The sequence below is a fragment of the Rhodnius prolixus genome, unplaced genomic scaffold, assembly GCF_049639745.1.
Source record: "Rhodnius prolixus isolate KJV_2025 unplaced genomic scaffold, Rpr scaffold_6, whole genome shotgun sequence".
Classification (NCBI taxonomy): domain Eukaryota; kingdom Metazoa; phylum Arthropoda; class Insecta; order Hemiptera; family Reduviidae; genus Rhodnius; species Rhodnius prolixus.
In genome coordinates, this window is record NW_027411634.1 from 24,642,079 (window position 1) to 24,656,354 (window position 14,276).

Genomic DNA, 14,276 nt, shown 5'->3' on the forward strand with positions numbered 1-14,276 from the left:
TTTACTTAATTAATTTTTTTTTTTTTTTTTTTTTTTTTTTTTTTTTTTTTTTTTTTTTTTTTTTTTTTTTTTTTTTTTTTTTTTTTTTTTTTTTTTTTTAGGGGCGGTCCCCGAGCGCTAGCTCATACCCGTTTACTTAATTAATAAATTTTAATGATATCACAAATAATTGGTAAGTAGTTTTCGTTAGTACTAATCATTGCCAAATCAGTTTTTTTTTTTCACCATACAGCCAACTTCACAAAATCAGTTATTTAAACAATTGTTTCAATTCGATCATGCTGGTGCTGAATAAATCAAAATCAGTGGGTAGATGATTAACTTGATCCTTAAATTCGGAGACTTTCAAAACTACCTCCTGATCCATAAGAATACTTATTAATTAATAATAGCATTAACGATATTCACATGTTTGTAAAACCCTTAATTGATTCATTACAAGAATAAAGCGGAAACCAAAGGTTTAAAATAATATTTATTCAATATGATAAGGTGCAGATGCTATTTTGATTTCAATTTTATACTTCGTATTTTATCATTTTTATTTTGCTTTATTTAAGCATTATTTTTCTAATTGTTTATTAACTATTAAAACATTTTTAAATGGACTATTCCCCGTGTATGAATACAAATAAATAAATAAGACTGATTAGAAGTTTGGTTGTTATGAATAGTTATTAAAAAACATTTATGAACGGTGTTGTTAACTTGATACAAAACGTATTTTATCCGAACTAGTTGTATGGCGAAGCAGTTCGCTTACGAAACAAAGAGCCCAAATAAAACGGAGAAGTTGTTGCTGTATGCTAATGAAATTTAGACTACGTATAGAACCAAACCTTCGAACCACTGTAATGGATTTCTGGCGAAGGTCAGCTGCGGTTTTAAATTTGGTCACCAAAGAGTAAAGTGATCGCCTATTTTTTGTTTTTGTTTTGTTTCAGGCAGAGCTTAACTTCCACCAAACAGTTACGTGTGGTATTTAATTCGGAAGCACATACTTTATATTATTATGTTTGTAACAAATATAATGTAGCTATATGCGGATCACCCACTTACAAATCCATGCTACACAATCACTTGCACCAAAACCCGTCCCTGGACTCCAAAAAAATATGCTCCAAATGTTTGACTTGGGTTGGGCACAATAAAGGAGAAGGCAACTCCAGACGACTGAGAATGACATTGAAATGGCAAGGCGCCAGTTGTACAAGTTTTTAGGGATAAAAAAAAACACCTAAACGATTTTCTCTTACTCGCATTCTCATTTCTCGCATTGCAGAACATGTAAACATACATAAAAGTGCCCCAAAAAAAATTTCGGAAATATTATTCAAATAAAAACTTTTGCTGACTAAATAAGAAGTTTGGAGAAACTTTAGAATACTTTTTCTAAAAACCATTAAAAATTAAAAAAAAAAAATCCATTCATTAAACTAGGATTTTGTTTTCAAATCACTTTTTCTTCTTCTTTTTTTATTATTATTATTATTATTATTTTAATGGTAAACTGTATTAGCGCTTAGTAATAAAGAAAAACATAAATTTGCTACCGTCTTCTTCTGCTTCATAAATTAAGAAATTCAAATAAAAATCACTCATTATTAATTTTATAATTCATTCAACCTTGAAAACGTCTGACGTATCAAACCGGTTGGACAAAAAGAAAAACTGTGCTTTAAACACTCACATGACTTTCTCTTACTCTCAAGGTTCTAACTTACAAATTTTCTTTAAACAGCAATGTTTATATTTAATTCTTACCAATTAATAAACTTTGTCATTGCACTGAAGCGAAGCTGGGAATTTACTCCAGTACAACTTATATGAAGTACAATATTATGTGTATGTAATTAATTTACGAGGTTTGCAGAAAACCCTTCTTATCAGTACCCAAGAGGAGGACCATTTTTTTTCACGAAAATAATTATTTTTAGTGATACACTTGAAGAACCCTTAAATAATATTTAATCCGCAGTCTCCAGTGCTGTAGAATTTTCCAGAGTTATTTGTTGAGGGTTGTGGGATGTTCTTACAATCACAGAATCTAACTAAAAGTCACTACTAAATAAAATTAATCGAGGTAATTGTAATAGAGCACATTTAACGCTAACTCGCGCGGTTCCTAGACTCTGCATAACAAAAAGTACTGCACTTCGTAAAGCCATTTTGATGTGCAATAAAGCATTAGCGCCTCAGACAAATAGCTTTTTTTTTTAATCAATTTAATCTTTTTTAAAATTAAATTGATATCTAACGATTTGCATTGTTAATTTAAACTTGATTACAAAAAAAGATTGATTTCGTTTGAAAAGGTTTCATTGATTGAAAAATCCTTTACGAAGCTTTTATGTTACTGCTATTTAAAAGAAAGTTTGGAAATTCTACTTTCTAAAAGATAATAGGTGAACAAACATTTTCATAAAAAAAAAATTAAAATCGCCTGAGGTTTTTGAGTTAAATTTTGTAAGTTTATGTTGTTTACTATAATTTTTAACATTTTCTACTATGTTTGAAATGTGGAAAGTCCTTATTTTATTGAATATTATTGGTATAAACTAGGACAGTGATAAGGAATATTGCTAATTAACTTATATAATTTAACAGTTTAATTAGAATTTAATAACTGGAGAAATGAATTTAAGATAGTTTGGAGAGGAAAAGCTCTTGCCTTCGAGCTTTACTAAGTATCTCTCTAATGCAGTCGCAAATGGATTCTTGGTTCTATGCAGCTGTAAGATACGATTTGTTCTTAGAGCTAGAACTTCCTAAATAATGTGTACAGTAAAATATACAATTATAATAGATTATTATTAACTGCCTAAGGTAGTTCTTGGTTTCTTTTATACGTCTAAACTCAATTGCTGAAAAAGTTGTATGTAATATATCCGTTGTATGGCTAAGTTATTTTAATTAATTATTATTTTTTTTTTTTTTGTAAACCTTCATATTAACTTATTAGTAACCCTTTTCTAAATCTTACAAACAGGTTTCTTTCCATCAGCATCAATATTAATTCCCTGATGAAAAAAAGGAAAAAAAAACCAGCACTTAACGCCCAGTCAGCATGTTGGCGTTCTTTTAATGCTCCAAGAGGTGAACGTCTTTATTTAAATATTTTTGAATTTTAGTAACGACCAACTATTTTATTATCAACTTAAGTTTATTTATTAAATCAATATAACTTTTTCCTGCTATTTTTTGTAAAGTTTTTCTATAATATTTGCATCTTGGAATGTGCTGTACAAATGTCTACTGGTAAGAGATGGAACTTTAATTCAGAAGAACTTCACTTCTGAGATTTAAGAGGAAATATCCGTTTGAGGTCCCCCTGAGTAAGAAAAATTAAGTTCACAAATTGGTGTATGTGTTTGCATGTATCCAAGTTAAATCAAAAGAACAAAAATTGCAGAAGGTTGAATTCTGTTATTACTTTTGCCTCCAGTGGACACCAGAAAAAAAAACAACAAGGAAAATACTAATAATATAAGTAATTCTTAAACCGTTCCAATGAAGTACAGAGTAGTACGTGAAGTGTTAACTATCAATTAATTGTTACATTAATACAGATCATTAATTTTACGCAATACTAATTATGGGAAGGTGATAACTTACAACCATGTAACATGTAATAAATGTGAGAAAAAGCCATTCACCAGTGCGGAAAAGGAAAATAAGTTATTTTGTTTTAAAAAATTATTAATGTTGTGATATGAATATCAGTAAGTATTATGGGAATTTATAAGTTAGTAAGTATTGTGGGAATTAGGTTGATGTAAAGAGTAGGTATGTAAATGTACTAGTATGATCTATTTTAAACAATGCATACATATGTGCAGTACGGGGAAACAATACAAAGCATACGTAATAGAGAGTGTACAAAAATTGTAGCATTATGCAACTAGGATTCTCTTCCTTTGGGAGTATTGTCTAAAAAAATGTGATAAAGAAAATCTAGGGTGAATTCACACATTACAATCCTTTCTCTTAACGCTTTTTATACAATTAAATTTTCAGGAAACTTAGAAATAGTTCAAAAAGAATTATGTCTTCAACATTACACATGTTCATTATGATTAATATAATCGCATTATATCGTTAAGCATTATTATTTGCTCACTTAAACTATCTCTGCTGGCTCTTTATAATTTGTGAGTGTTTGGGTTGTAGAGTAAGTTGTTGCTGTTGTTAGCCTTTGATACCTTAATGAACGCCAAGATTGCTGAGGTTTATGGCAACTCCAACACCTATAAAAACCTTCACAAGGTATGTGAAGTAGAAATAATTTGAAGACTTTAGATGTTTTTTTTAGAGTAAAAAAGAAAATAACGTTGTGAAATATACGAAAAAGAGAGAGTCTCTTAAACAAAGTTTTAAAAAAGATTGCTACTTAAATACTTTCAGGTTATTTATTATTTAACTGACTATTCAAACTTCTATTGGTAAGTCACCAAATGAGAAGACTAGTAGCCAAATGAATGGGACCTCATTTCTGTTGCATGCATTCATTCAGACAAACAATGTGAGGGGTCAAGAAGTCTGATGAAAAGTTTGCTGTAATGTTCCGCTTAGAAAATTAAAACAAGTAGGTGGGACGAAAAAAAAAAAAAGAAGAAGCTGTAGTTAAGAAATCTCAGAGAATGTTGTAATCTTTAGGCCAGCAGAGGCCCAGTGAGAGAGTTCCCACGGTCCATAAAACACATTGTAATTCTTCTAAATCTCTTCAAGATATTTTCCGCTTTTTCGAAAATCTAAAAACAAATTCAGTATTATTAAAATTTATAATACAAAGATACAAAGAGTTTTAAACATTTCAAAATACAACAAATTAAGGAGAACTGAACACAGATTAAATTTTTCTCATTTGTAAATCCAAATAATGTTTATTTACTAAAATAGTTGTTTGCCTTAAAGTTTTCAATAAAATGCTAATCCGATCTGGGACGAATTTAATTCATAACATTCAAGCAAATGTTGTCATAAGAAATTTAAATCCGTTTGCATACTATATTTTATTTGTTTTTTTTATTACTACTTATTTATTTATATTCAGCCCAACCATCCAATCATATGCTACACAAGGTGAGACATAATAAAACGAAAATAAAATAGTACTTATCAATGGAACTGCAATTATCACGTCGCTTGAAACAGTCTATTGTCCTTAAGAATAAATTATTAAACTATTGCCTAACGATTACTATTGATATGAATTATTTATTTTTGAAACAAACTTCTAGAGAGACTGAGGCAATAGTGGAGATCAAATTACTATTAAGTATAGATGTTATTAATTCATTCGGAAGATTCATTATTGGAAGATTCTGTTCCTTGTGAAGTAGTGATTCACTCAAATCGACTGCAAAAGTTATTTTCTGATACTGTAGGAACTGTATTAGTTTTAGTTTAGTCTTGCCACCGTAAGGATTTCGGATCCAAAAGAATATTAAGCTTAGGTTTCTGTAAGTTTGTGATTTAAAGTAATTATTCAAATCATTATCAAAATCATTATTTTAAATATCTTAATTTTCAATATTTTCTTTTATACCTGCAAATGTCCGGCAGACGAAATTTTATAGATTTGCAAACTGCGTGCAGTGAGGTTTCAGATTTATGAAGTCTCAGTTTATGGCAAGATTTAAATGATAGCCCAGAGTTGTAATAATAATGCTAATTTATTTGATTTCCATTCTAAGGTGTAATAAATTGTAGTTGTATCTCACTCTATAATTTTTTGTTGTGACCATGAAGCATCAGAATAGAAGGTCCTGCAAATTTCATTAACAGTAGTGAAAGAGGTTAACCGCTTAAGGTTAAAACAAAACAAATAAAACAAAACAAAAAAACCTGTTAAGGTAAACACATACACTACGGATACCCAATTCATAAGTTGTTTTGGGTTATAAAATGAACCCCCATTTAATTTTGTGAGCTCAAGATTATGACGAAAACATGAGGGTTTCTTCGATTATAACATTCCTGTTATAAAAAAAAATTGCGACTATCGTCAGTTGTATTTTCCTCAAAAAATAGATGAGTAATCATTTTAATCAAAAAGGTTAATATAAAAAAAGTTCTTCAGGTACAATTTTGAAAAAGAATCTTGTTCTAAAAGCAAACGCCTAGTTCTAAATGCCGATGGTCCACAATGAGTTTTTTCCTATCTATTTGTTTGGATACTCACTTTACAGTCTGGAAATGCTGAATAACATTCGTATCCTTTCTTCCTTTCTCAGTGCTTTTGAAGGGATAGAAGATCTGGTTTTCAATCAAACGTTTGACGTTCCATAGTAGCCTTAAATTTAACTCTCATCCTCACGCTCCACATTCATCAGATCGTAACAAAATTTTGAACATTTATAAACTACATATATCAGTCTCTACGAATGAGTAAAGTATAAATTCTAACGATAAATGTGTATAGGAGGTAATGGCTACTAATCTTTTCATAGATCAAACGTACTTCTAAATTTAACCTCTACAATTATTAGAGCAATATGAAATCTTAATCGCTTGTTTAAACTAAAAAAACTTAATTGGCGTAAATTGGCTTTCTTTGTAATGGGAAAAATTATAAATACTTTTTATTAACAGAGTTCAGATTAAAGAAAATTTGCAAATTCATTACTTTTAATTAAGTGGGATAAGATAAACTATACATATTCAGTACATTATACTATACAGTTGTATATACAACTATACATTACTTCTTCTAAGAGGAGTAAAAGAAATTAAACTGCGATTACAATAACTTATTCTAAAGAGGGGAAAGAAAAATTAAATGTGATTAAAGTGCTTAAGTTGAGAAAGAGAAATTAAACAGGGAAATTCAAATTGCTTGCACCAATCCTCCTACATTATTTCTTCATCCCAATGTCATACATCGTTTGGTGCATATATTCTACCATTGTATCTCCATTTCATCATTTCAGAACTTATTTCATCTTGCTTTGTAGTAATAATACAACTAAAAATGATTTCCTTAAAGACGCCTCGGTGAACAAGGGTAAAGAAATCAGGATCGCGAAATTAAGATGTATTATGGTACTTAGTGATGTATAAAGTGGTATTACTTTTACTTAATGTGTTAAACGAAAAAATTAAATTATGTATTATGGTAGCATAGGTTTTAGTTGTATGCTGGTAGCAAAGCTTGGCTGCATAAATAGGCATTTCTTTATTGTATTTCCTGCCTCCAACTCAAATCTCAGACCAAAACAAACAAGAACCAAAAACTATTATAATTAATGAAGTCATAAAGTGATTAGCCAAACTTGTTCTCTTATAAAATTAATAACCCTCTAAGCTCAAAAAAAAAAACAAAATCATAATTAATGAAAATGTTTAATTAAGATAAGGGAACCTAAATAACAAATAAATGTTTCCAGTAGATTCTACTGTTACCACATTAATTACTCATTAGGAAAGTTCATGGACATTGAAAGCAATGTAGATATATATATATCTGTATGTAATTAATGTTAAGTACTATTTTTAATTTGTTAATTTCTTCACTAATAAGGGAATTCGCAAAGTAAGATGAATATTACTGAAAGATTTTTTAAAGCGGGAAGTGGTATAGCTTTTATAAGACTCTTCACAATGATATTAATAAATATCTAATTTGGAACAATTACTCCAGTTTCCCTTACTATCGCTGCAGTAGATTAGGCAACAGTTATTATTTATGCAAATAAATATTGATTATTGCCTTCTAACAAGTTGAAATATGGTGTTAATTTTACGGCCTTTAAATCTTCTAACCTCCTGGACTTCTCTATAATCACTCTTCTGGGAAAATGTTTCTTATAAAGATAAAAGTCTTTATAAGTGAACGATATAGGCAATTTAAAAGGAGGTGTTGAAAACATTTTAAGAGAAATTATGAAAAATTCATTTTTGACTGAAATCTTTATAGATAAGTAATTTTGACTTGTGATTTTTCATTTTGATATATACACAAACGATTACTAATAACTTTTTTGGGGGGCTGTTCAATTCTTTTACTTTCGATGACAACTTCAGAATGTTAATCGAGAATTTGAAGAAGTACAGTGTACTTTACTTCTCTGAAAGGCAAGTAAAAAATCTTGGTGCCAAAAATCACTTGACCATTGCAATTATTCTGTTATCTTATTAAACAAAAGTATTTCTTCAAACCTAGAACAGTATTAGAATGTATTTAATGATGAGTAAGATAATAATTCATAAACATCAGTAGAACCGCTTTTGATGTGTACCTGTAAAGACGCTGTTTTCACAAATCTGAATGGGTCTATGAATTGTTAGTTTCTCTCAAAAGACAAGTGAAAATTTAAAAAATAAAACATAATAATTTTTTCAGAAATGTTTGAATTTATGTAGTATGTAACGGACATTCACAATTCAAATTTTGGAAGTATCATTTTCCAGAATATTTAAAAACAAAAAAATCCGAATCTTTTCTGTAAAAGTTTATTTCCTGCAAATGATTTTCTACATACTTTGAATAATGACAATCTATTCTCACTAGACCATAATTCTATTCAGTAATTCTTCTACTTAATCTTCAGTTTATTCTTCTACCTTAAGATTATAAATATGCCTGACTCGAACAATCTGTGTTGAAAATGTTGAAATTTAGCGAATCAAAATCATACACCGTGACAATAACATAAATTTATCTTGTTTACACATTTAAAAATGATTCCTATGATAGAAAATTATGTTTCGTTTGAAACATTCGCCTGACTGACTTTCTCTTTACGCAAAACTATTTTGTACAACAGAAAATTGTCAAAAAGCATTTATTAGCAAATAAATTAATTTATTATTCAATAAATTATTAATTATATTTAATGAAAGTGGCACTTTCGTTCAATCGATATTCTTCGAATTTTGAATTTTACTTATTTATTTTCTAATTATATTACAAAGGTATAATGAGGCTGCTCATTAAAAGACTCTTGAAAAACAATTTAGGTGGAAGCATAACTCACATTTCTCAAGAACTGCATTTTTATTGAAAAATACTTCACATAAAAATCATAGATCTACAAGTAATGAGCGTACGGAGTTTGAACAAAATAAGCGTCGTTGTAGCTCAATTTGAGAAAATCCAGAAAACTAAAAAATAAATTCTATAAGTTGCACTTCTGTTTGGTTTATCTTGACTAAAAGCCTAAAATAACTGTTCCGAATTATCATTTTTAAACTTTCTGTGATTTTCCGTTTTTCGAAACCCCCACACTAGACTTAAAAGAACAGAACTGAACAGACGCTATCGACTACTTAAAAGACTCTTAGACGACAGATCAAAACTCTCTCTGGACAACAAAAGACTAATTTATACATCTATTTTAAAACCCATCTGGGCGCATGGAATAGAGCTGTGGGGTTCAACCAAACGCTCCAATCTTCAAAGGATTCAATCTCTACAATCTAAAATTCTTCGAACTATTGTAAACGCTCCTTTTTATGTCTCCAACCTGACTATACACACTGACCTAAACATTCCTTTTGTCACACAAGTTGCTAAAACAAGATACAGAAAACTCCACTACAACCTGCAATCTCATATAAATCCTCTAGCTAAAAATCTTTCTTCTAGAACTCTTCCTGACAACCCGACAAGACGCCTTAAGAGACAGTGGCCTCGTGATCTCCTCTCAAGTGAAGAGAGCGACTAATAGCCTATTTTGGAGTGTTACCGCTGGGTAACTTCTCCACTCGTATTCTTCTGTTATTGTTGTTACTGTTATCACTGTTACTTATAGCGCCAACGCGCTGATTGTAGCAAAAAAAAAAAAAAAAAAAAAAAAAAAAAAAAAAAAAAAAAAAAACGTTTTTCGATTTTGCTTTTTTTTATTCACAGACAGACACACACTCAAACTAATTTGTAGAAATTACTTTTTCAGAAGATCTCAGAAACGCGTATTTCACGTGAAAACTTAAAAATAGAAAATCACAATCCTTTATTTGATAGTAGAGTAAGAAAACGTACAAAAAAAAGTATTGTAATTTACACACAAATATAAAATTAATTAGTTTTCTAGTTTCCAATAGAAATAGTTTTATTTCAAAACTTACTATTTCAAAGGTTATTAGGCCAGCATTCTACTACTTCGCTTGAAATGTGGTTATTCAAATCACCTGTTTCTTCTTCAATACCAAACGCATAAATATTTGCAACGAAATCAAGATTAATTGTGAAATATTGATATCAATCCAAGTCTGAACATGCAAGGCTCTGGAAATCTTCACCTTCTCTGGAAGTATCAGTCGCTTTATTATGATGCGCTTGGACACATAGCGATCCAAAAGTTTTGAATACAATATTTCTATTCTTTTGAATTATGATCTGCACTCAAGATTTTTTTTTCTAGGTGATGTATCTAAAGAAAAACTTTTAATTTAATTGTTTTAAAAATAAACTATCTTCGATTCTTTCCTCGCAAAGAAATGTAGGATGGTTCATTTTGAACACTTGTTGGTAATCATTTTGAATATAATTAGAGGTTACGTCACCCCAAAATCCTAACGCCAAATTAGATTGACAGTCCGTCGTTTTAGTGGCACTTAAGTCAAATTTTGCGATGATATTGTGGTCTTGTTCCTTTACAGGGAACCAATTTTTCAGGGACCTAAAATCTTAAATCTTATACCAAATTCCTTGTTCAGCTTGGAACAACAGATCCATGAAGAGAACCTAAAAACATTTTTTAGTCTATGAAAAATGTGTTTATATATACAAAACAACTATGAAAATTCTTTAACCAATCGGGCCCTACCACTTATATACCATAAGAAAACCTCAAACTTCAGAGGCATACAGTAAAACACTTCAGATAAGGGAAATAAAATTGTTTACAATCTTCCAGTCTTGGTGGGTACAGACATTACTAAGCTTTCAGATTTGTAATTCAGGACTACTGTAAGAAACTTACCAGAGGATGCAAAGGGCAAACAAAATAAACAAAAGTTTTCACTCGGACTATTTTCCCATCGAGATAAAAAGGCCACAACATCATTTTTGAAAGCTATCTCTTTGAGATACCCGCCTTTTTATAGTTAATTGCAATAAAATTTTGATCACATAATGATTTACGTAACTAAAATTTAAAGTTGACAGCTCTACGAGATTATACCAGTACAGATCGATCGTAAGTAGTCAATTTGCAAAAAAGTAGATATATATATGTATAACATATTTCTGTCTGGTAGCGGCAGCTATCTTAATAGCCAGCAAGCATAATTGTATAATTTGTCCTCCGCCATTAAAGTAGTCTAACTATCAACTTCGAATTAAGTTGTAATAAAAAGAAAACTGCTGTAATAATAGAGGAAGTTTCTTTGCACCTATTCTCTTTTGAATTAGCACAAATGTCCTGACCCTGGGTGACCCAGTCAATTATCTGCTTCACTTTCTCTAAAATGTTTAAAATAAAAAGAAAAATAACTAACTAGCCAAAATTAGTTTGCCTCTATTAAAAGTATTTGTTTTTGATTGAATAAAAAGAAAAGAATTTTGAAATAAAATATTTGGTAATAGAAAGAATTAGATTAGGTAATGAAATGTATGTGTCACACTCATAAAAAAAAAAAGCTTCAGTCGTGATAGATCGTTCTTGGATGACTGCTACACTTTTAGGGATTTATAAAAAGGCCGCTCGAAAAGATTAGATAACTAGAGAAATATGTGTCTCATTAAAATCGATCAATTTATCATAATAATCTCAGGAAAATTAAAATAAGACAAATTTAACAACTCCATTCAGTACCTAACTAATATTTTATTCAATGTAACAATCTATTCTGTAACATTACGCATTAACCATAGTTGTATCATTTATACTAGTACACATTATCATTTGATTAGGCCATCAAACTGTATTTATAAACCATCATAACTGAGTATAAAATGAACTCACAGCAAAACATTAAAAGAACCCAGAAACTGATTAAAAGAACATTTCAAATCAATCAACAATTTTTTTAAAATTTACAACTGTTGCTACGTTAGTGGAACCTGCAAAAAGAAGATAATCTATCATACAATTGTCGGCGAAGGAGAAATCACCCACTGGTGACAGTCCACCCTGTTATAAAGAACACTAGCCAAACTCTACACTATTTCACTATAGATGGATTACCTGGAATAGATGATGAGAAAAGATTAAAGGATTGTGATGATGTGTGTAATGAGAGTAGACTTTGCGGTAAGGCGTCCGGATTAGGTAAATGATGAATAAATGGGAAATTCAATGTTAATGAGATAATAAATTTTTAAAAAATTATTGATCTTCAAAATGTTTCAAAACTATACTTTATCACTTGGTTAACTTCAATGCTATTCATTATCTTCTTGAAACTGGACTCTTGCCATCATAGCAGCTTTTTGTGCTCGTTGCACAATATCCAAACAATTTTTTCTCTTCAAGAGTTGGCAATCTCTGAAATAACCTTCATGTTTTGGAAAACCGTTGCTCCCATCAGCAAATGTAACTAAACCTGCAAATCATTAATCACTTTGTTTTTATCATATTTCACTTTAAAATCAGTTATTATCACTTCTAGAATCGAACGCATACCAAATCCCCAAATTCTGCCACCTCTGAATTGCCCTTCAAACTTCATACCATCAGACCTCCAAAATACTCCATGCCCATGAAACCAACCTTCCATAAATTCTCCTTCATACCTACAATTTCATTTAAATAAAATTTGTTTCTTTTTAAGAATTGTTATATATTTTTTAAAATAAATTCATCTCTTTCCAACCAGTGATTGCTCTCATGAAGCTTTTCTTGACGGAGAGATTAAACAAAAGAAGGGAATTTGAGTATCACTAAAGGGTTGCTCATGTAGGTGTGTCTCCTGACAAAAATGTTTATAAAAGGAATCAGCCCAAAGCAGAAAAAATGGTTTTTCTTTACCGAAGACAAAAAAAAGAGAATTAGGGTAGCTAACACTTCTCATTTTAAAAAAAAATGTAGATAGGAAATAAATCGGAATGTCAGAAGTTCAATAAAATAATCAGGTAATCCATAGAACTGAGTGATCATACCGCCAAACTAGGTTTAGTATTTTAAGGGAGAGGAATAGTTTCAAAGGTTTAAAGATCAGAGTTGTCTCTCGATAATGTACGCATACTTGAAAGCTGCTTCTGATGGTGAGCTCTTCAGGGACTTTTTCGGTAGCTTTTCCTTTAATTTTTTCTGTGATTTTCCGCTTTGTTGAGTTATTTTATACACTTAACCATTCCCATTTCTAAAACCACTTTTTTGAATACAAATAGACCATTTTCTAAAAAAAAAAAACTTTATCCTGCCCAAATGTCCTCAAAACGGGTAATTCATCAACAAAATTTGATCCGACAACATTAGTTCATCTTAGTAAATGCAAACGATAAAAAGTGAAATGCAACCAATTTCTTTTACTATTAAAAAGTGTTGAATTTTACTTAAAAAAGTACTTTAAGTTTTAAAAGTACTTATTTTCCTACTTTCCCTTTTTTCTAAACTTCATTAAGTTTAATAAAGACATTTTAGATGCGTATTCCTTGACTCTACTTTAGTTGTATATGAAAATTGAAGCATCTGACTAGATCATCAAGTTGTATATTTGTTTTTGAGGAAAAGTGTTATTTCGTATCATACAATTTGAGTAAACATGTAGTATATATTTCGTATATACACATTTGAGTTGAATACTAACCTAGCAGCCAACTTCTAAACAGTTCCAGGCTTTTTATTATATATAGAATTTATCTATTTCAACTATATTTTCTCATATATATATATATATATATAAACCTTATATGCTTTCTTGGTTAAAGAAACCTAATTCTATTAAATGGCGACGAGAATTCAATTTCTATGCTGAAAGTCCAAATTTAAGTTGGGAAAGAACTTTTTTACCCTAAATAACGCGATGCAATATTTTTTTGAATATAATTTTTCATCGAGTTGATTACTTTCATTAAATAAAAACTCATCAAAGTAAAAAGATAAAAAGTACATCCTACATTGTATTTGTTTTACAAAAATTGTCAATTACTATAATAATAATAACCATAGACTCTCAAAAATCGGCGTAGTAGTTTTTTAATTATGTTATCTATAAAATAAAACCTATTTACGATTAAAATAATAATAAGTAAGTACTTCATCTACTGTAGTTCGCATTATGCTTCGGTGATAATTTCTCTAGATGCGAGCGAAATAATTGTATTCATTTCCATCAATTCTAACAATTATTATACGATTACTGAGTTGAGTATAACAAATAATAATATG

At 29.8% G+C, this 14,276-nt stretch overlaps 1 protein-coding gene across 4 annotated transcripts in view; it reads right to left on the reverse strand.

Moving 5' to 3' along the window:
* The window catches only part of LOC141460350 (MORN repeat-containing protein 4 homolog), a 20,091-nt gene continuing 5,815 nt past the window's right edge, over positions 1 to 14,276 (reverse strand). Inside the window, exons 5-10 of one of the 4 annotated variants that reach the window (XR_012461875.1) lie at positions 12,570 to 12,679; positions 12,305 to 12,489; positions 10,069 to 10,247; positions 6,185 to 8,598; positions 5,549 to 5,768; positions 1 to 4,751 (exon numbers count right to left, since the gene is read on the reverse strand). Coding sequence is in view for 3 of the 4 variants with exons in the window: in XM_074140268.1 (XP_073996369.1) it covers positions 12,329 to 12,489; positions 12,570 to 12,679 (271 nt within the window). In the remaining variant the exon portion in view is untranslated. The other 3 variants (XM_074140268.1, XM_074140269.1, XM_074140267.1) reach the window with 3 other exon arrangements.